General features: G+C 43.6%; 1 protein-coding gene across 1 annotated transcript in view; it reads left to right on the top strand.

Moving 5' to 3' along the window:
• Positions 1–23,829, top strand: part of LOC129705508 (polycystic kidney disease protein 1-like 2) — a 131,778-nt gene that overhangs the window by 89,845 nt on the left and 18,104 nt on the right. The window contains exons 27-36 of the mRNA XM_055649095.1: positions 1,940–2,086; positions 3,174–3,373; positions 5,261–5,484; positions 6,568–6,784; positions 7,497–7,725; positions 8,998–9,229; positions 12,362–12,458; positions 14,203–14,346; positions 18,007–18,192; positions 21,582–21,909. Of these exons, the coding sequence (XP_055505070.1) occupies positions 1,940–2,086; positions 3,174–3,373; positions 5,261–5,484; positions 6,568–6,784; positions 7,497–7,725; positions 8,998–9,229; positions 12,362–12,458; positions 14,203–14,346; positions 18,007–18,192; positions 21,582–21,909 (2,004 nt within the window). The remainder of the gene's footprint in view (positions 1–1,939; positions 2,087–3,173; positions 3,374–5,260; positions 5,485–6,567; positions 6,785–7,496; positions 7,726–8,997; positions 9,230–12,361; positions 12,459–14,202; positions 14,347–18,006; positions 18,193–21,581; positions 21,910–23,829) is intronic.

Below are 23,829 nucleotides of genomic sequence, written 5' to 3'. Positions count from 1 at the left end.
TATACTCCTTGAGTGTAGGAGTAAAGAGGTCTTACTGCAGTTGTACGGGGCTCACACCTGGAGTATTGTGTGCACTTTTGGTCTCCTAATCTTGCTATTGAGGGAGTGCAGCGTAGATTCACCAGGTTAAGCCCAGTCGATCCATTCTTTCATTTGTCAGTCCCGCCATACTTTCCGTTGCAACCGCAAGAAATGCAACACCTGTCCCTTCACCTCTCCCCTCGACTCCATTCAAGGACCCAAGCAATCGTTCCAGGTGCGACAAAGGTTCACCTGCATCTCATCTACTGCATCTGCTGCTCTAGGTGTCAGCTGATTTACATCGGGGAGACCAAGCGCAGGTTGGGCGATCATTTCGCCGAACACCTCCGCTCAGTCCGCAATAACCAACCTGACCTCCCGGTGGCTCAGCACTTCAACTCCCCCTCCCATTCCCAATCCGACCTCTCTGTCCTGGGTCTCCTCCATTGCTAGAGTGAGCAACAGCGGAAATTGGAGGAACAGCACCTCATATTCCGCCTGGGGACCTTGCGTCCGGATGGCATTAACATTGACTTCTCCCAATTTTGCTAGCCCTTGCTGTCTCCTCCCCTTCCTTAACCCTCTAGCTGTCTCCTCCCACCCTCCTATTCGCCCGCCCTCGGGCTCCTCCTCCTCCCCTTTTCCTTCCTTCTCCCCCCCCCCACCCCCCACCAGTCTGAAGAAGGGTTTCGGCCCGAAATGTCGCCTATTTCCTTCGCTCCCTAGATGCTGCTGCACCCGCTGAGTTTCTCCAGCAATTTTGTGTACCTTCGATCTTCCAGCATCTGCAGTTCCCTCTTGAACACGGAGGTCCTCCTGTAGTTGTACAGGGCCCTAGTGAGATCACACCTGGAGTATTGTGTGCAGTTTTGGTCTCCAAACTTGAGGGAGTGCAGTGTAGATTCACGAGGTTAATTCCCGGGATGGCGGGATTGTCATATATTGATAGATTGGAGAGGCTGGGTTTGTATACTCTGGAATTTAGAAGGATGAGAGGGAATCTTATTGAAACATATAAGATTATTAAGGGTTCAGACACGCTAGAGCCAGGAAACATGTTCCCAGATGAGGAAAACCCTTTTCACACAGAGAGTTGTGAGTGTGTGAAATTCTCTGCCTCAGAGGCTGGTTGGCTGGATGCTTTCAAGAAAGAATTAGATAGAGCTCTTAGGGATAGCAGAATTAAGGGATATGGAGAGAAGGCAGGAACGGGTACTGATTGTGGATGATCAGCCATGATCACATTGAATGGCGGTGCTGGCTAGAAGATATTCAGATAGACCAGGACAAATCAGGGCTATGGAACGTGTGATCTCAAGAGGAATCCATTCTTGCGAACTGTGGAACGAGTGATTTTTTTTTTTGGTGGAGGAAAGGGCAAGGTGGGTGTTAGTAGAAGGTACTTAAAATTAGAGCATTCAACGTTTATACTGCTGGGTTGTAAACTACCGCTGGCTTGTAAGCTACTCAAGCGGAATATCAGGTGCTGTTCCTCCAAATTGCATGTGGCCTCACTCTGGCGATGGAGGAGGCCCAGGATACTGAATGTAGTTTCTTCCATATGTGGAGCTGAACTTGCTGTCAAGACATTTGTTTGAGCAGGGCCTGCCACTTGTGCTTAGTGTCTGAACTGTGCCGGTGGATCAGGTTGGAGCTAACTTTGTTTGGGAACCTGGCTGTGGACAACCTGCTCCAGCAGATGATGAGATAACATTATTCCTGTACCCCTCATGAGCGCAGGGACAATGACACGACAAGCTGCCTGAAGGTTTAGCACTGCTGATGTAACAAAAACCTCCCAGTCCGGCCAGAAAACAATTAGGCGCTCTCTTTGCAGATTTTAACTTCAAGATTAAAAACAAATTGATTGTTACTCAATGTACGAAACTGATGTTCCTCTGCCTGATTTACATCCTAGGTATGTCAATCGTGTAACTGTGCTGGACTTGGAAACAGATCAACGTTGGAGTTTCCTGTGTAACTCGTGGCTGGCTATTGATGTTGACGATTGTCTTTTGGACAAAGTCTTTCCGGTGGCAACTGAGATGGACCTGAAACGTTTTAGGTACCCTGTTGTTGCTGGATCAGCTTAAAGTATCTTAACTATATAAAAAATAATAACCTGACGTGTTATCGTGGTGGGTGTATGGAACAAGCTGCCGAGGAGATAGTGGAGTCAGTGACTATCCCAATGTTTTGGAAACAGTATCATAGGTACATGGATAGGACAGGTTTGGAGGTTTGAAGGGATATGGACCAAATGCAGGCAGGTGGGACTAGTGTAGCGGGGACATGTTGGTCAGTGTGGGACAAGTTGGGCCGAAGGGCCTGTTTCCACGCTGTATCACTCTCTGACTATGTGTTCAGTAGAGGTAATTATTGTCAAATATCACAGGGCACAAGTCTTCCCTACCACACGGACATGATGGCAAATAACTCGGCTGCAGTGAGAAATCATTGATTACATGTGTTAAAATATTTACTATTGGTTATGATGTAGATTCATAGAGATCTAGAGCACAGAAGGAGACTACCAGTCATGGGGTGTCTTTTTATAATTATAATTGGTCATTTCACTTTGATTATTGGTATATTTTGGACTGATGTCCTTTCAGATTCTGGGCACAAAATGCTGAAGTAACTCAGCGGGCCAGGCAGCATCTCTGGGTGGAAGGAACGGGGTGACATTTTGGGTTGAGACCCTTCTTCAGACTGAGTCAGGGGAGATGGAGACACAGAGATATGGAAGGGTAAGGTGTGAAATCGAGAGATCAAAGGGGACAAAGCTCAAGGAAAATGTAGAACAGATCATTGTTAGAATTGTTAGAATAAGACAATGATCTACCCTACATGTTCCTTGAGCTTTGTTCCTTTTGCTCTCTCGTTTTCACACCTTCCCCTTCCATATCTCTGTATCTCCCTCTCCCCTGACTCTCAATCTGAAGAAGGGCTTCGACCGGAAACGTCACCCGTTCCTTCTATCCAGAGATGCTGCCTGTCCCGTTGAGTTACTCTAGTATTTTGTGTAAACCAGCATCTGCAGTTCCTACCTACACATTTCAGATTCTGGTCTGCTGCTGAGGGTTGTGCAATGTCTAATTCTTTCTAATTCAGCCTTCCCCAACCTAAACCTTCCTGCAATTTTCCAACAGTAACCTGTTCTTCATGAAGACAGCAAAGGATTTCCGAGATAGCCACATCTGGTATTCGGTGTTGAATCGTCCACCAAGAAGTCCCTTCACCAGGGTGCAGCGAGTTTCATGCTGTTTCTCTTTGCTACTTTGCACAATGCTGACAAGCATTATATTCTGGGGAGTACCGAAAGATCCTGCCCAGCAAAAAATGGACTTGGGTAAATCAACAATCAATCAATCAACCCTTTTCTATTCCTTGGCTTTTGACCCTGCATGAGACTTTGCTCCTGTTTTAGTGTTGTTAATGTTTTTTTATTGTTTTTACTCTCTCTTTTAATGTTTTTATTGTCTTGTAATAAGTTTTTTGTTTTTTTTGTTCATGAATAGTCATGTACAGCACTTTGTTGCAACAGTGATTGGTTTTAAAGTGCTCCATAAATAAAGTTATTATTATTATTATTAACAATTATTTTTGTAGTACAGATAGATCATCATATCTTTGATCTTTGTTGATCATGGTTGATCTTTGAACAGAAGTTTTGTTAAATATTAATTCAGGCCAATTAATCCACACTTGTGCTCTGTTCTGATGTCCATATTGCAAAAGTAAATGCCTTAGAGAAAAATCAAAGAAAAACTTACCAGTAGTGATAGTTCACAGCCACTATACTTCAATGTTATATATTTTGCACGATTCATTGATATATTGATTAATTAAAAAAGATTATAAGATGTATAAGACGTTGGTGACACCGCATTTAGAGTATTGTGTTCCGTTCTGGGCACCATGTTATAGAAAATATATTGTCAAGCTTGAAAGAGTTTGAAGAAGATTTGCGAGGATGTTGCCAGGGCTAGAGGGTCTGAGTTATAGGGAGAAGTTGAGTAGGCTGTGTATCTATTCACAGGAGGATGAGGGGTGATCAAATTGAGGTGTATAATATCATGAGAGGAATAAATCAGGTGGATGCACAGAATCTCTTGCCCAGAGTAGGGGAATCAAGGACCAGAGGACATAGGTTCAAGGTGAAGGGGGAAAGACTTAATAGGAATCTGAGGGGTAACTTTTTCACACAAAGGGTGATGGGTGTATGGAACAAGCTGCCAGAGGAAGTAGTTGAGGCTGGGACTATCCCAACGTTTAAGAAACAGTTAGACAGGTACATGGATAGGACAAGTTTGGAGGAATATGGACCAAGCTCAGGCAGGTGGGACTAGTGTAGCTGGGACATGTTGGCCAGTGTGGGCAAGTTGGACTGAAGGGCCTGTTACCACACTGTGTCACTCAATAACACTATGACTCTGACTCTATTAATCATATAGATGATTTTTATTTGAAAGACCTTGACCTGACCTGCTGAAAATAATGAAAGGATTGAACAAGGTGGACCTGGAGAGAATTTCTTTTTGAGAAAGAATCTAGAATCTAAATTTAAGGACCATAAAAATAAGAAATCCATCGTTGTAATAAGGAGAAATGTGATTGGGAATTTGTGGTACGCCTGTTCATTTGTCCATTTCTATGATGACAAATGAAGAAACATCCTGATTAGTGCAATCTATATCATTAATTGGGTTTGTAAAAATAACTATATTCTTCTGAAAATCCTGATACTTTATGACCGAACAGATGTCATTTAAATGTGAATGCTGAGAGCATAGTTTCAAACTAATAATCGATGCTGAGTTCAAGCTGTGCAGTAGACAAAACCAAAAAGGTTGTTTTGTAGGCAGCTTTTGTCATCTTAAAAACTGAATGTAGGTTGATAATTAAAAAGGAAAGTATCAACTACTGTCTTCATCACAGAGAGTTTTTAAAATGTATTTCTTATTTTTCCTTGGTCCTTTCCTGCTATACAAATAAATAAACGAAATAATGTAGATAGACACAAAATGCTGGAGTAACTCAGCGGGACGGGCAACATCTCTGGATAGAAGGAATAGGCGATGAATGGTCGAGACCCTTCTTCAGACTGTAAGAATGTAGAAATCTGTTATATCTAAAAATGATCTATTTGTAAAAACGTAAGGAATCATTGCACACACAAGCATTTCCTGCTTCTAAAATTCCCCTTCATTTCAATTTTGTTTCTTCTCCCTCACAGGGAAGATTGAATTCACCTGGCAGGAGGTGGTGATAGGTTTTGAGAGCTCGCTGCTCATGTTTCCCATCAACCTCCTTATTGTCCAGATATTCCGGAACATCCGACCACGAACAAAGGGAATGCAGGAAAAAAAGCAGGGCAAACACGGCCGAATATCACCTTCATTGCCAGCCCCTCCCGCGAGTCTTCAATCTTGCTCCCTCACACCAGAGGCTGTTATAAAGGTTGACAAAAAAATATCAAAACCATCCGCCATGCATGTTCTTTCACATCTCAATCAATCATTGCACATTTCAATTAGTAATACTGTAATTTATATTCATATTACAGCTTAAATTAATAAATAATTGCACGCTGAACCAGTAGGGAAATGTTAAATGAGTAACCAAAGGCCTGGCCAAAGAATTAGACCTTGTGGAGTTGGGACAAAACAAAATGAAAAGCACTTGGGAATGGTTACACAACATATTATTGAATGGAGTATTAAGGGGCCTGTCCCACTTGGACAACCTAATCCGCGAGTTCTGCCGAGTTTGCCCTTGACTCATACTCGCAGCATGGTCGACACGAGGTCGTAGGAGGTCTTCGTAACTCTCCTTCAGGCTCGAGAGTGGTCTCCGCGTACTCGAGGCCTCAGCTAGGTTGTGGCGTTGTTATCAATGTTAAAAAATGCCCGCGAGTTAAAAAAAGGTCGCCATGGAAAAAATCGACACTTTTTTTACTGTAGGTTTAGTCGTAGTAGGTCGGCATGTTAGTCGTAGGTAATTGAGGGTAGTCGAAGGTAGTCTTAGATAGTCTTCATCATAGTCGAAGGGAGGTCGAAGGAGATCGAAGGAGGTCGTCTTCACTCTCCACTATTCGGTGTCCAATTTTCCCAAAGTTAGTCGTAGCTAGTCGAAGCTGGTCTTCAACATACTCGAAGGAGGTCTTCTACATAGTTGAAGGAGGTCTTCAACATGTCATTTTTTCAAACTCTTCTAAACTCGCCAATTAGGTCGCCCAAGTGGGACAGCCCCTTTAAATTTAAACCATCGTTCAAAGATAGAACCACTTTTAAGTAGCTTTTCTTTGGATTAGAACTGATTGTTTCACCCCTTAAAATAATTTGATTACTGGTTCATAGCTGGATGGACAGAAGTCAAGATATAATCTCGGTAGGATATACAAAATAAAAATTGTAAAAGCCAGTAGATGAAATTAAAACAGGAAAATGGATCTAATAAAATGAAATGGAACCAGTGACGGTGTTTTCAGAGCAGTTATCATTGTGACACAGTCACTCATTGTAATCACTGTATTGTACACAGAATATCCAAAGGATTGCTAACTCCCTGACTAAAACACTGAAGAGCTCGCAACCAACACTGGATATGGATTTGAAGAAAACAACTGATATCAATAAACTTTTGGCATTGGTTGAAAACATAATCAGAGAACAAAATAAAGTCGATGGTGAATTTTATCATGAGGGTCGTAAGAAAGTGGATACCCTCATCCTCACCCTGGGATCAGTTGATTTGCAAGGTGAGTTTTTAATTAAATCTGTTAAATTAATTGGCAAATGGTTTAAGGAATTAGAATGATTTTAATTAACCCGATCACAAGAAATAAAGTGCTGGAGGAACTCAGTGGGTCGGGCAGCGTCTGTGGAGGGAATGGACAGACGATGTTTTGGTCAGGATTCTTTTTCAGATCCAGTCTGAAAAGACACAGATGAAATAAAACACTCAATACTCCGTAGGACACGAAATGCTGGAGAAACACAGCGGGTCAGGCAGCATTTCTGGAGAAAAGGAATAGGTGATGTTTCGGGTCAAAACCCTTCTTCAGACTGAGAGTTAGGAGGGAGGGAAACTAGCGGTATGAAAGCGTTGAGAACAAATCAGGGCCGGCACCGATGACCAAGAAAAGGTGGAGCCCACAATGGTCCATTGTTGTCTGTGGAAGAGGTGATAGTGAAGAGATATATGGATACGAACAGTGGAACTGGCACACCGACTGGGGTTGGGGAGGGGCACAGAGAGGGGGAATGTAGAGATTACTTGAAATGCAGGAAATCAACATTCATGCCACTGGGTATGAACTGCTGGATCAAGCAAGATATACCCTGTGTTGAAATTCCTGGTATCTAGATAGAATACAGGCTGGCTGTCAAATTATTGCCAACTGTTTCCATAAGAGTGATCTATGGTGAGAATAAAACTTCCTGTAGTTACGGATCTCTTTTCATGTTCAGAACCGGTGGCTGGCCCCGACTCTGAGAAGGGTGTGACTGACAAACAGAGGCGTAGTGATTACAATCACCACCTCTACCTGCAGCTCCAACGTGTGGAAAGTGAGCTTGGATTCCTGGGATCGAGCAAATTCGAGAACCCCCAGAGCTACACGCAAGCTGTCCACCAGGTGCAACACATGAAGGATCTTCTCCAAAATGTTAACTCCTGCTCCAGTTCTGTTTCAGACAGGTAAGGACCCAAACTAGGACAGAGTATTAACTGTTTTAATATTACAATGTGTTAATAATCTTGTGTGATTATCGCTTAAGGGACCCCCATGTGTTAGGATTACTGCCTGCATTAAATATTAGATTAGATTGTCATTGTACCCACTGACCTCTACACTAGTCAACTCTCGGAACAATGCACAATGCACAGATGTTTCACAAACAAAGCTCGAAATTTTGTGAACAAAACTAAGCATACGCAAAACAGACACACTATGTTGGATCAATAAGCGGGTCAGGGAGCATCTCTGCAGAAAATGGATGGGTGATGTTTCGATGTCGGGCCCTTTCTTTGGACTGATTGTGGTAGGGAGAGTGGAGAAAAACAACGGGAAGCAAAATAAAAAAACCCCCAGTGTTGGCCACAGATGAACTCAGACAAGGAGGTTCCCCGAGAGACCACTTTTTAGACAGAGACAGGTGCGAGTCCACGAGGGATACATACTTATGAACTGAGCAAGAGGAAGGACATTATTGCCATAGAGGGAGCAGAGACGGTTCACCAGACTGGGGGGGGGGGGGGGGACTGGGGGAAGAAAGGGTGACTTGGGGACAAGCGTTTAGTACTCACAAGAATGGGGTTTGGGGAGTGGGGAGGGAGAGGATGAAGAAAGGGGGAAGGGGGGGCAGATTCTTAAGGGGTGCGATGTTAGGGAGAGGGGCGAGAGGGGAAATCCTTTTGGAGAACTTTTTTAGAATGGTGAATCTTACTCTCTGCACAGAAAGCAGTTATTGGCTATATTTAAGAGGGAGTTAGATGTGGCCCTTGTGGCTAAACGTTGAGAGAAGGCAGGTACGGGATACTGAGTTGGATGATCAGCCATGATCATATTGAATCTCGAAACTGTTTCTATGATTCCTATACCATCTAGGGAGAAACGTTGAAGAGTTTATTGTTCTCAAACGTTTCTAGATTCCTTTGGAAACTAGTTCTCGAGCAGCACCAATTAAACCTACTTTGCCTGGGAAGCCTTAAGGAGAGAATAGGGCAAATTCAAATAAATACTATTTATAATAAAAATGGAAAATACTGGAAATATGCAGCAGTTCAGGCCACAACAGTAGGAAGAGAAGGGGGGGGGGGGGGGGGAGAGAACAGTCGGGGTTGCTGTGGGAGCCCACAGGCTTGTAATGAATGGCAGTAACTAGCCTCTTATTAATAGGATATTATTAATGTCTGTTGACTCCTTAGAGGCTAAAACGCATTGCAACTTCTGATTACCTTCTTTTGCAGTTTCTCTACTATTCCTAGTCTTTCTGGAGACACTAAAAAGGGCCATTGTTCCAAAGGGTTGCCCTGGTGGTTTGTCTTCATTGGATGGGGTTTAGTTGCAGCCTCCAGTGGTGTATCTGCCTTCTTTACTATGCTCTATGGATTACACTATGGCAAAGACAGTTCGATCAAGTGGCTCATTTCCATGGCTATCTCCTTCTTTGAAAGTATTCTGATTACACAGCCTTTAAAGGTAATGTAAAGAAAGTGTTATGTATTGTTCTTGAATCTTGCTGCATCACAAAATGTAAAAAATACCGACATTCAGGTTGGAAAAAAAAAAGTTTTGATTCAAATTAATGCTTCAATTTTATTCGCTCTACAAATTATTTTCCAAGTGGCCAGCTAAGTTTCCAACTCTGGAAAATGTACATCCACACTGACTCCCTGGGAATCCCTGGTCCATAACCATTCAAAGTGGAGGTGGAGCATTTGGGATGGCACTGATAACTTTGAATCAATACAGCATAAACAGTGGCAAATTGTATCACCTTCCGAAAACTGCCATCTTCAATTCCACTTCAACTTTTGTTGAACTCTATAGCCGGCGGGTGGCACCGTCAGCGATGGTAGCCTCGTCAACCGTCTGTCTGTCTTTTCGGCATTTTTGTTCTTTTTAGTGTGTTTTAAAAGTATGTGTTGATGTTCTCCGGTTTGTTTTATGTGGGGGTGGGGGAGGGGGTCGGGGGAAACTTTATTCAATCTCTTACCTTGCGATTGTTTTCCGGATCGTATCTCCGGTCGCTCTGCGACTTAACATCATGGAGCTGGTGGCCTTGCTCGCGACTGACTTTGAGCCCCACCGCGTGGCGATAGACTTGCCATCGGGGCCTGTGATCTATTGCCTGGGATCGACGCTCCAACCAACAGCCTGCGGATTTCAACATTGAGGAGCTCGCATTCTCGGGTAGGGGCTGATGTCGGGAAGCTCCAAGCCACACGAGGTTCGACCAGCCCCGACCCAGGGTCCGATCGCCCGGCGTGAGGGAGCTGAGATCCCCTCGATGCGGGAGCTTGAACGCCCCAATACGGAGGGCTCGACCGCCGGCTGCGGGAGTCAAGATCGTCCCGACGACGGAAGATTTGAGTGCCCCGACTGCGGGAGAACAAAGAGGGGAAGAAGATTGAACATTTTTTTGTCTTCCATCACAGTGAGGAATGTGGGGGAATCACTGTGGTAGATGTTCATGTTAAAAATTCATTTGGGTGTCTTGTTACTATTTGTGATTGTAGATAGAGCTCTTAAAGATAGCGGTCAGGGGATATGATGAGAAGGCAGGATTGGGGTACTGAATGTGGATGATCAGCCGTGATCACAGTGAATGGCGGTGCTGGCTCGAAGGGCCGAATGGCCTACTCCTGCACCTATTTATTGTCTATTATCTATTGTAAGGCAAATCAAATTCTTCGTATGTTGCAAAACATACTTGGCTAATATAGTACTATTATGATGATTATGATTAGCCTTCCAAATAATTTTGGAACACTTATGAATGACTTAACAACCCTGAATGCATTGGACACATTGCAAAGCCAAAGTTCAAAAGGAAGGCTGTTGAATTGGATGAGTGATCAAAAGTGGCTAATTGAGCAGTCAATAAAAAGAAGGCAAGGTGTAGTGGGGTGGCCTATTGAGCGGCCATGATAGGAGAGAGGCTATGTTGAAGGAAGTGCGGAATGAATGGTAGTTTATTTAGTTCATTGTTACGTGTACCGAGGTACAGTGAAAAGCTTTTGTTGCATGCTAACCAGTCAACAGAAAGACAATACATGATTACAATCGAGCCATATACAGTGTATAGATACATGATAAGGGAATAACGTTTAGTGCAAGGTAAAGCCAGCAAAGTCCGATCAAGGATAGTACGAGGGTCACCAAAGTGGCAGATAGTGGTTCAGCATTGCTCTCTGGTTGTGGGTAAGTGTGAGGCTTTTGTGAGTAAAGTGTGAGACTTTGGTGGGGAGGCTGAACATAGGGGCACAGGAGGGAAAGGTTCAGTCTGCTGTTTCTTGTATGTGATTGTGTTTATTTTGAGCAGCAGTGGTGGCAGGTAGTATGGCACGATGTTCTTCCTGCAGGATATGGGAAGTCAGGGAAACCTCTGGTATCCCGGATGACTACACCTGTGGGAATTGCATCCAAGTGCAGCTCCTTATGGACCACATTGGGGAACTGGAGCTGCAGGTGAACAACCTTGGGATCATCTGGGAGAATGAGAGCTTTGCAGTTTGGAGTTATGGTGAGGTGGTCAAGCGTAAGGTACAGGAAGAGAGAAGATGGGTGATCAGAAGGAAAGAGAGTGCAAGTGTCCCCCTGTGACCATTCCCCTTCAAAACAGATATGCTCCGTTGGATACTGTTGATAGGGGGTGAGCAGCAGGTCAGAACTGTGGGAATGTGCTTAGCTCTCAGGCATAGTGGCAAAGGGTAATGTCAGGCAGAGCCATAGTGGTAAGGGATGCATTAGTTATGGGGCAGACCCGATATTCTGTTACAGAAATCAAGGCTCCAGGATGGTGTGTTGCTCCCTCCCTGGTGCCAGGTTCCAGGATGTTACAGAGATCTGCATGGCATTCTCGAGGGGAAGGGCGGGCAGTCAGAAGTGGTTGTACATGTTGGCACAAATGGCAGAGGTATGAAAAGGGATGAGGTCCTTTAAAATGAAAAGTGTCTCGAGTATGGAAGTTGGGATGTTATGTTACAGTTGTCAAGACGTTAGTGAGGCCGCATTTGGAGTATTGTGTTCAGTTTTGGACACCCTGCTAAAGGAAGGATGTTGTCCAACCAGAAAAAAATGCAGAGAAGATTTAAGTTGTCAGGACTTAAAGGGCTGAACAAGCTGAGCTATAGGGAAAGGTTGGGCAGGCTAGGATGTTATTCCTTGGAGCACGGGAGGCAGAGGGGTGATTTCCAGAGGCATATAAAATCACGAGGGGAATAAATAGGGTAAGTGCACATTGTCTTTTACCCAAAGTAGGGGAATCAAGAACCAGAGTACATCGTTTTAAGGTAAGGGGGGACAGATTCAAAAGGAATCTAAGGGGCATTTTTTTCACAAAGATGTTAGTGAGTATATGAAACTCACCAGTTTCCAGAGGAGCTTTTAACAACATTTAAAAATACATTTGGACAGATACTTAGATAGGATAGGTTTGGAGGGATATCGGCCAAACACAGGCAAGTGGGACTAGTGAAGAATGGATATCTTGGTCAGCATGGGCAAGTTGGGCCAAAGGGCCTGTTTCTATGCTCTATAACCCTATGACTCTATAGGAACAAATATGATTCAATATAATTTTAAGTAATATTTTACTTGCATTTTCAGGTGCTGGGTTTTGCTGCTTTCTTTGCTCTGGTTTTGAAGAAGGTCGAACCTGAAGATGAAGGAGAAAGCTCAATTGACAGCCCCTTTTCCACTTCAGGTGACTTCTCCAGTCCTCGTGTGCTACTAGGGATCTTACCCTCTACGCTTTGAGATCCTACCTTTGACCACTGATCATGAAAAGAAAGATGTTACCCGGCTATACTTCCAGCATGGTGATCAAGTCCTCAATATAGGCCCAAAATGGAAGCAGTATCAAATGTTATGCAAATCAGTGGCTCAGTCCAAATCTCTTTCTTTAACACACTTGTTTTCCTCTTGTTCCGATCCACGCAAACTCCAGCCAGATGTAATAGTCCATGCTTAGCCTTTAGATCTAACATGCTCAAGTAATTAGGGCAAATGCCTTAGTCAGAATAAATGAAGTGAATGTTTGGGATTCAATCTTTGAATTCCTGTGGTAAATGGCGTATATGATCAAAGACAGATGAAAATTTAATTTGGCTAAATTTAATCCTTAAATGAAGCTGTTTGTTCTGGAGGGAAGGGATCGTCCTGTACCAATACAGAACCAAGTTGACAGGACACAATGAATAAGAGAATAATGAAAGGCCTGGATAGAGTGGATGGGCAGAGGATTTTTCCACTAATGGAAGAGTCTAGGACCAGAGGTCATAGCCTCAGAATTAAAGGGCGTTCCTTTAGGAAAGAGATTGGGAGGAATTTCTTTAGTCAGAGGGTGATGAATCTGTGGATTCATTGCTACAGAAAGCTGTGGAGGCCAAGTCAATGGATATTATTAAGACAGAGATATCATTAGAATGGGTGCCAGGGATTATGGGAAGAAAGCAGGGGAATTGGGTTAGCAGGAAGAGATGGATCAGCCATGATTGAATGTTAGAGTAGGCTTGATGGGCCGAATGGCCTAATTCTGCTCCTATCACTTATGAACATAAATCAATACAGTTCAATGCAATCAGGTCAGGAATGGAAAGATATGGGCAGAGAAATGGCAGATGGAGTTTAATCGAGTGAGTGTAAGGCACTTTGGGATGTCAAATGTAATGAGGGGAATTAATACAATTAATGGCAAAACCCTTAACAGCATTGATGGACAGAGGGTTCTTTGAGTCCAAGTCCACAACTCCCCGAAAGTGGCAACACAAGTAGATAGAATGGTAAATAAGACATATGATATGCTTGCCTTTATGAGCATAAGAGTCAGGAAATCACAAAGCAGCTTTATAGGACTTTGGTTTGGCCACATTTGAAGTATTGCTTGCAGTTCTGGTTGCCCCATTACGGGAAGGATATCGAGGCTTTGGACAGGATGCAGAGGAGGTTTATTAAAATTATACCTGGATGAGGAGGTATAACAAGGGGAGGGGCTGGACAGACTTGGATTGTTATTTGTGGAATGCCGGAGGTTGAGGAGAGACCTGTAGTCTATAAAATTATGCGAGGCATTGATAGGGGAGACAGTCAGAACCTTTTTCCCACGGTGGAAATATCAAATGCTACAGGGCACAATGAGGCAAAGTTTAAAGGAGATGTTTGGGGCAAATTATTTACACAAAGTGTAGTGACTGCCTGGAACGCATTGCTGGGGGTGATGGTGGAGGCAGATACTATAGTGGCATTTAAGAGACTTTTAGATAGACACATGGATATGCAGGGTATGGAGGGTTATAGATTATGTAAGGGCATTATATTTGGTGCGTATACTGTGGGGCGAAGGACCTGTTCCCGTTTTATGTTATATGTAAATAGGTGACAATGGGCTTCACAAGGAAGAAGGTGATATCTTCCATTTCCAAGCAGTGACATTTTCATGTTGTTTTCAGTGGTAGACCCGAGTGTTCTTCTGGCTGCTCGTAGGGACAGCAGCAGCAATATCTATCAGCCACCACCTCAGAAGGAAGTGGAGCACATGAAGAGGAATCTTGTTAAAGAGCAGAAAGTGTTTGGCTTGATCAAGGAGATATTGGGTAAGTAAACACCACATGGATGCTTGCTTTTTTTAATCAACTCCACTCATTCAGAAGTGCTAAATTAGTTTAATATTAATGATAGTAATAATATTAATGTTACTCCAGATCCTAGCATTTGAAATATCGAGGGTCTTTTTTTAATATTAGTAGTTGTGTGAGCATTTTTTCAAGTGAAGATTTCGTGCCAGAGCACACGTTGAAACTGATGCTTTATTGAAGGGAGATAAAATACTGTAAAACCATGGATTAAAGGGTGTAAACGTCTTAAATGATCTTAGTTTAGAGATACTGCGCGGAAACAAGCCCTTCAGCCCACCGAGTCTATGCCGACCAGCGATCCCGGCACACTAACACTATCCTACACACACCAGGGACAATTTACACATACACCAAGCCAATTAACCTACAAACCTGTACGTCTTTGGAGTGTGGGAGGAAACCGAGAATCTCAGAGAAAACCCACGCAGGTCACCGGGACAACGTACAAACTCCGTACAGACAGCACCCATAGTCGGGATCGAACCCGGATCTCCAGCGCTGCAAGCGCTGTAAAGGAGCAACTCTACCGCTGCTCCACCGTGCAATCTATCGCATAATGTGAAGGAATTATTAAGTGAAGGAAATTGCACTTGAATAGACTAAATTCACCTGCCTATTTTTCATAGCAGAATGATCTTGTTCCTCTTGACTTCATATTAAATTAGGTTAAGGCCACAGAGAACTGCAGGAATTCTGAATTGAATCGACCTCCTGTTTCTATAAATTGACTAATTGCTGCTGGGAGCCTTTTGATGAGTCATTTGCTTCTCCTTAATGCACTGGAGCCTCTCTGCTGAGCTATAGTTGTAAAACAAAAACACAGATGAATTCAACTGTAATGTAAATGTGCTTACAAATCACGCGTAGACTGCCACAAGACCACAAGACATAGGAGCAGAATTGGGCCATTCGGCCCATCGAGTGTACTCCGCCATTCAATCATGGATGATCTATATTTTCCTGCCATTCCTACTCTCCTGCCTTCTCCTCATAACCTTTGATACCCTTACTAATCAATAACCTATCAATCTCCACTGGCTAAACAAATTTCTCCTCGTCTCCATTCTAAAGGTACATCCTTTTATTCTGAGGTTGTGCCCTCTGGTTCCAGACTCTCCCACTACACGAAACATTCTTTCTCTGCCCACTCGACCTCGACCTTTCATTGTTCGGTAGGTTCAATGAGATCCCCCCATCCTTCTAATCTTCAGTGAGTACAGGCCCAGAGCCAGCAAACACTATGCCACGATGACATATGATGAAAGAATGGATCGACTAGGCTTATCTTCACTGGATGAGAGGGGGTCTAGTAGAAACCTATGAAATTCTTAAGCGATTTGACATGCTAGATGCAGGAAAAATGTTCCCGATGTTGAGTGAGTCCAGAACCACGGGTCACAGTTGAAGAATAAGGGGTAGGCCATTTAGGACTGAGATGAGGAAAAACATTTTCACCCAGAGAGTCGTGAATTTGCCACAGAAGGCAATGGAGGCCAATTCACTGGATGTTTTCAAGAGAGAGTTCGATATACAGCAGCTCTTAGGGCTAACGGAATCAAGGGATATAGGGGAGAAAGCAGGAACGCGATACTGATCGGGGATGATCAGCCATGATCATATTGAATGGCGGTGCTGGCTCGTAAGGCCGAATGGCCAACTCCTGCACCTATTTTCTAAGTTCCTACGTTTCTACTCCTCATACATTAACCCAATCATCCCCAGGATCATTCTCGTTAAGACTAAATTGATCATTGCTGTACTCATCCTAAAGTGGTGATAAACTGTACCACAACGTTAACTTTCTTAGAATTATTTGTGTACTTACTTGGCCAAGGAGTTGATGATCATAAGTTCCTGTTATATTGATATAAACATTTCCAGCTTATCTTTTGACAAACGATATGTCACAAATATGTTGAAGTACTTGGGGCAACACCGTGATGCTGAAATAGCTGCTGTCAAGTCGTCACATTTATTTATATAGCCCATTTAAAAAACAACTCTCGTTGGCCAAAGTGCTTTACATTTGTTATAAGAATAGCACAACAAAACAAACTACATACATATATACATATAGCCCTCACTCAGAGGACGTCAGGAAAGGCTTGGGAGTATAGATAAGTCTTTAGTCTTGACTTAAAAGAGTCGATGGAGGGGGCAGTTCTGATGGGAAAGGGGATGCTGTTCCACAGTCTAGGGGCTGCAACCGCAAAGGCACGGTCGCCCCTGAGCTTATGCCTAGACCGTGGGATATTCAGCAACCCCAAGTCGGCCGATCTGAGGGGCCTGGAGGTGGAGTGGTGGGTGAGAAGACTTTTTATGTAGGTGGGGGCAAGCCCATTGAGGGCTTTGTAGACATGGAGGAGGATCTTGAAGTTTATACGGAACCGCACAGGGAGCCAGTGGAGAGAGGCCAGGATCGGGGTGATGTGGTCCCCTTTTCGGGTGCCCGTCAGGAGTCTCGCTGCGGCGTTTTGGACCAGTTGCAGGCGGGACAGGGAAGATTGGCTGATGCCAGTGTAAAGGGAGTTGCAGTAATCTAGGCGGGAGGAGATGAATGTGTGGATGATCTTTTCCAGGTCATCAAACTGGAGGAATTGTTTTATTTTAGCTATCGTCCGAAGCTGAAAGAAGCTAGCTTTTACCACGGCATTGACTTGTTTGTCAAATTTCAGTGCTGAGTCAAATATCACGCCAAGGTTTTTGACGTGAAGTTTGAGTAGTGGGGTAAGGCTTCCAAGGCTGCCCGCTATCATTTTGATTGAGTCCGAGGGGCCGAGAAGGATGACCTCAGACTTACTCTCGTTTAGTTGGAGGAAGTTCTGGGCCATCCAACACTTTATATCCTCGAGGCAGTGGGTAAGGTTAAACAGATTTGATTGGTTTTTGGGCTTCAGGGGGAGATAGAGTTGGGTATCGTCTGCGTAGCAATGGAAGGAAATGCCGTGCCTTTCAATGACTTGGCCTAAGGGGAGCATATACAGGGAGATCACAGAGACATTGACCCAGGGTCGATCCTGATCTCAGGGGCTGTCTATGTGGAATCTGGACATTGTCCCTGTGACCGCATGGGTTTCCCGCGGGTGCTCTGGTTTCCCTCCATGTCCCAAAGATGTGCGGGCTTGTAGGTTAACTGCCTTCTGTAAATTGCCTCTAATGTGCAGGGAGTGGATGCTAAAATTGGATAACATAGAACTAGTGTGAATGGGTGATCGTTGGGTGTCATAGACTGCGGTCTGAAGAGCCTGTTTCCAAGCTGTAGGTCTAAATTAAACTAAATAGTGCTTCAAATTTACATATTACCGTATTGAATGCTGCACTTTCTATAATAAGATATTTTATTTTTCCATTTTCTGCTGGACTATTTATTAAGGGTCCAGAGAAAATATTCTACAAATCTATTAGATCAAATTCAATGTCTGTAAGAATGAAAGTGGGGAACAAGAAACAATAGACCACACATTTATGTCATATTTATACATTTTTATGAAATTAGGTGATTGATTAAGTTAGATTACTTGATGTTACAATTAATCTAAATTATCCTCAGTATTGTATCGCAACAATAGCTCAATGGCAAATTTCTACATTCGTGACATTAAATTTTGTTTGTTGCAGCATATTTGGGATTTATGTGGATGTTGCTGTTGGTTGCTTATGGACAGCGAGATTCAAATTCCTATTACCTCAACAAAGCCATTCAAAACAGCTTCACCAGCGGATTTGATGACATCTTGAGCTATCAGTCTTTCTTCAAATGGGCCAACAGTACACTTATTTCAAACTTATTTGGCTTCTACCCAGGTGAGTCACATCGTCCAAAACATAGAACAAAAAATATAGAACAGTACAGAAGATAGACACAAAAAGCTGGAGTAACTCAGTGGGTCAGGCAGCATCTCTGGAGAAAAGGAATAGGTGACGTTTTGGGTCGAGATCCTTCTTCAGACCCGAAACGTCACCTATTCCTCTTTTCGTAGAGATGCTGTCTGACCCGATGATTTACTCCAGCTTTTTGTGTCCATCTTCGGTTTTTAAACCAGCATCTGCAGTTCCTCCTGCATAGAACAGTACAGCACAGGAACAAGCTCTTTGACCTACAATGTTCATGCTGGACATAATACCAAGTTAAACTAATCGCTACCTGCATGTAATCCTTATCCCCAGTGCCGGATTTACGTATAAGCTAAACAAGCTATAGCTTAGGACCCCACTTTCTAGGGGGCCCCCCCGAAAAAATTGATGGGCCTCGAGGTCTAGGGGGGCCTCCGGCCAAGGCAGAACACCTACCGTTCAACTCTGGGCGGCCCCCCTCTATCTCTCTCTCTCTCCATCTCCCCCCGCTATCCGTGTCCGGGCCGCCGGGCTCCGCTCGCTCCTCATCCGCCGGCACGGCAGGCCGCCTTGCACATGCGCACAACCACGGCCAGCACATCATTGGCCGCCATGCGCACTGCAACGGCAACTGGTCGGCGCTGGGCACTTTCTCCCTCGCTTTGAATTGTGGGAGATTTGGCTGCCATGGCTGTCCGGTCGTTGGGGGCCTCACAAGTGGAACAGCTTAGGGCCTCTCTTCATCTAAATCCGGCACTGCTTATCCATCCATTGTATGTGCCTATTGACCAATCTCGTAATTGCCACTATCGTACCTGCCTCCATCATCAACTTGACATTATGTTCCAGGCACCATAAATCACTTCCTAAATAAAATAGAAAATCCTGGAAATACTCAGCAAGTTAGGCGGCATCTGTGGAGAGAAAAAAAAAGACCAAACATTACAGATTAATAATCTTTCACCAGAGCTGATCCTAATTATTATGATCAGAAAGGAAAGTAGTGCATGTAGCTTTCTTCTGTGTACATATAACATCAGTAAGAGAAAAGTTTACACCGTTTAGTCTCACTCTCCACAGAGCTGGCATTTCTGTACAACTGTCAAATATTTCTGATCACCAAAGAACATTTGCTTCATAATGTACATATATATATATGGGAATGAGTAGCAGAAAGTCTATGATTAAGCTACCTGCTGTGTTGCACCGTGCAAGGGAGACAGAGGAGCAGATCTGCAGGGAAATTACAGAAATCTATAGGAACTATAGACTGGTGATATTGGGAGACCTTCGTTACCCAAATATTGAAGCTAGCATTAGCATAAAGGGAAAGAAGAGAGGGTTTTTGAAATGCAACCGAGAACTCTTCCTTGACTTGCATTTTCTCCAGCACATAACTAAGGAAGAGGAAATGCTGGCTCTGTTACAGGGGAACGAGGTGTTTGGTTCAAATGTGTTGGGAGAATAGTGGGGTAAGATTCATCATAGAAACATAGAAACATAGAAATTAGGTGCAGGAGTAGGCCATTCGGCCCTTCGAGCAGGCACCGCCATCAATATGATCATGGCTGATCATCCAACTCAGTATCCCGTACCTGCCTTCTCTCCATACCCCCTGATCCCCTTAGCCACAAGGGCCACATCTAACTCCCTCTTAAATATAGCCAATGAATGGCCTCAACTACCCTCTGTGGCAGAGAGTTCCAGAGATTCACCCACTCTCTGTGTGAAAAAAGTTCTTCTCATCTCGGTTTTAAAGGATTTCCCCCTTATCCTTAAGCTGTGACCCCTTGTCCTGGACTTCCCCAACATCGGGAACAATCTTCCTGCATCTAGCCTGTCCAACCCCTTAAGAATTTTGTAAGTTTCTATAAGATCCCCTCTCAATCTCCTAAATTATCATCATATCATGCTGTGATTTGTAATGGATATGAACAAGCAGCAACCTGAACTTCCAGATGGATGAGAGTTCACATCAATGGGATGAGTTAGCCTAGCCAGGGTAAAATGGAACTGAAGATCGACAGGAAATATATGGAACAAGACAATGGATGATATTAAATGAGAGCTGATTGTAATTGCAGCTCCGTATTCCTGCCTACCTTTTGTCACCTTGCTGATGAAGAACCTAGATATCTCTGCTCCACAGACTCACAGTCCTCTAAAGAAAGGAACATTGGCTCGTGTCTGAAATAAATGGACCACTCCTTAATTTTAAACAGTGACTTTTCCAGCCTAAAGAAACACCCTCTCAAAATCCATACGGTGAAGAGCTGGCAGGATCTTGTATGTTTCAATCAAGCACCCACTGCTCCACCCACTCATTCCCGTATACTCCAGTGGTACAACCTAACCTGCTCAACATTTCCTCAAACGATAATCCGCCCATTTAGTTATCAGCCGAGTAAACAATATTACGATTCATATCCATCCGTCAATAATGCTGATCAATCTCTTATATAAACAAGGCATAATGCCATTATTTTTGTATTCAGTTTTCCAAGCAATAAATGATTATATTAATTCCTTTATCCACCCATCACTTGCCTGTTTTTGTCCCATGCCATCTCCCTTCCAGCTCCCTCCACCCCCACCATTACAATCATTTTAAAGAAGAGTCTGACTCGAAATGTCGCCTATTCATGTTCTCCAGAAATGCAGCCTGACCTTACTCTCGCACTTTGTGTCTTTTTTTTTACCCGTTAACACTAGTTCTATTTCATCCCACTTTCGCATCCACTCCCTGAGCACTCGGGACAATTTACAGAGGCCAACTCAGCAAGTCTCAAGTGGCAGCAACTCCACGAACCCCACATTTTATTGGGACGAGGGAGGAAACCGGAGCACCCGGAGGAAGCCCACGCGGTCACAGAGAGAACATTGTTGCCCAAATGTTTTATTATTTATTTATTATTTACTTTTTTTTTTCTTTTTATGATTTTTGTTTTTTAATTTTTTAATTTTTTTTTTTTTTTTTTAAATGATACTGCCTGTAAGGGAAATTCATTTCGTTGTCTCAAATTGAGACAATGACAATAAATTTGAATACAATACAATACAATACAACATGCAAATTCCACACAAGCAGCACCTGATGTCAGGATTGAACCCAGGTCTCTAGTGCAGTGGGGCAGTGGCTCTACCAGCTGCACCACGGTGCCACCCTTGAAAATTCAGTTAGAATTCCTGATTATTTTTTATACCTGCCTTTTATAAATCATGCACTAGGATACATAGATTCATCTGTACGTCCGATTTTTATCATCTCTCTCCGTTTAGGTAATAAGTTTCCTTTTATACTTTTCCAACCAGAAAAAAGGGTAACCAGTACAAACATCAATATTTGTTCCAAATTTCAGGATTTGTCACTGACGGCAACTCGAAGCTGGTCGGATCTGCCCGCATTCGACAACTGAGGATAAAGAACATTGGCTGCCGCATACCAGCAAAGCTGAGGAGCACCGTGGAAGAATGTCATGGCCAGTACTCTTTGGATAATGAGGATATGTCTGTCTATGGTCTTCACTGGAACATGACTGCCGTTCAGAACTCCTCAAGCCTGGATTACATCTGGCAATACAAAAGCCAAAGTGAATTGCGGAGTTATCCCGTGTGGGGCAAACATGCCATGTACAGAGGCGGTGGCTACGTTGCAGAGTTGGGTGCAGATGCACAGGATGCTTACAGGTAACTGAATATTCTGAATACCTACGAAGCCATCCATTTTGCAAAGTCAACACGTTTATGTCCAGGAAGAAACTGCAGATGTTGGTTTAAACAAAGATACTTTTGCTTTAGTTGAGTTTAGTTTAGAGATACAGCGAGGAAACAGGCCCTTTGGCCCACCCAGTCTGCACCGACCAGTGATCCCCGCACATTAACACTACCCTACACACACTAGGAACAATTTTATATTTACCCCAAGACAATTTACCTATAAACCTGTACATCTTTGGAGTGTGGGAGGAAAACGAAGATCTCGGAGAAATCCCACGCAGGTCATGGGGAGAATGTACAAACTCCGTACAGAGAAGCACCCGTAGTTGGGATCGAACCCGGGTCTCTGGCGCTTTGAGGCAGTAGCTCTACGCCATCGTGCCATTGGACACAAAAAGTTGGAACTAATCTCAGCATCTCTGGAGAAAAGGAATTGTAGGTTAATTGGCTTCTGTAAAGTGTAAATTGTCCCTAGTGTGCAGGTGATCGATGGTCGGTGCATACTTGGTGGGCCGAAGGGCCTATTTCCATACTGTAGCTCTAATGTTTTGTTACCAATCTGCCACCTGTTTGGAATTCATGTTACTTTGCTCTCTGTGCAATGTATTCGCTTTTCCAACGAAGTTATAGACATGAATGATGGTGTTTTAGAACAAGATTGAATCTATTGATTCTGTGAATCTATTGATTCTCTTACATGGACAGTTTTTGTTAATGCAGCACTTTCAAGGCTGTTGGAATCTAGAAATTATTTTGCAATTTAATGCCATTAAAACACATTTGCATGTCACCCAAAAGCTGTTAGTGAAGCCTCACACCGACCGGGATGATCAATTGCAAATTGATGGAACAGCATAGACAGGTTTCACTGTGTGGTCCATGCCAAAAGTGACAGTAACTGTTTTAATGTGGTGCCCCCAGGTAATGTGTTGTAAACTTTAACACATGTCAATGATTAGCCTCAAGGATGTTCATTGATCTTTCTCTCTCTACACCATCGCCTATATCTCTCGTTTCCCTTATCCCTAACCAGTCTGAAACATAGAAACATAGAAATTAGGTGCAGGAGTAGGCCATTTGGCCCTTCGAGCCTGCACCGCCATTCAATATGATCATGGCTGATCATCCAACTCAGTATCCCGTACCTGCCTTCTCTCCATACCCTCTGATCCCCTTAGCCACAAGGGCCACATCTAACTCCCTCTTAAATATAGCCAATGAACTGGCCTCGACTACCCTCTGTGGCAGAGAGTTCCAGAGATTCACCACTCTCTGTGTGAAAAAAGTTCTTCTCATCTCGGTTTTAAAGGATTTCCCCCTTATCCTTAAGCTGTGACCCCTTGTCCTGGACTTCCCCAACATCGGGAGCAATCTTCCTGCATCTAGCCTGTCCAACCCCTTAAGAATTTTGTAATTTTGAAGAAGGGTCTCGACCCGAAATGTCACCCAGAGATGCTGCCTGTCCTGCTGAGTTACTCCAGCTATATGCGTCTATCTTTAGCCTCAAGGAGGTTATCTTTGGCACCTGTTGATTAAAACAAAGTGCGTTCATTGTGCAAGATAGCCTTGCAGAGTTTATGGGCTGGAGCCAGGCGTGGCAGTGAAGTTCTTTATAAATACTCATGTACTTTCTGGGTATGCCTGTACCTTGCGAAAGCACACACTGCAGGTAAATCCCAATACCTGCTCCACCTGCTGCTGTTGGCTGAAGGAAAAGTAAATAAAGTCTTCTTTGCTTGAGTGTGGAGACTGGATGAACATCCAGATGTTGAAGGAAGTGATGAATTGTGAAACATGATAGAGATCAACAATACCAGCCTGAAATGAGGAGAGATAAAACAATCATATGTTTGACATCGAAGATAGACACATGGCTGGAGTAAGTGAAAT

This window comes from Leucoraja erinacea, chromosome 17, assembly GCF_028641065.1.
Source record: "Leucoraja erinacea ecotype New England chromosome 17, Leri_hhj_1, whole genome shotgun sequence".
NCBI classification, from domain to species: Eukaryota; Metazoa; Chordata; class Chondrichthyes; order Rajiformes; family Rajidae; genus Leucoraja; species Leucoraja erinaceus.
This window is presented reverse-complemented; position numbering and strand designations above follow the sequence as displayed.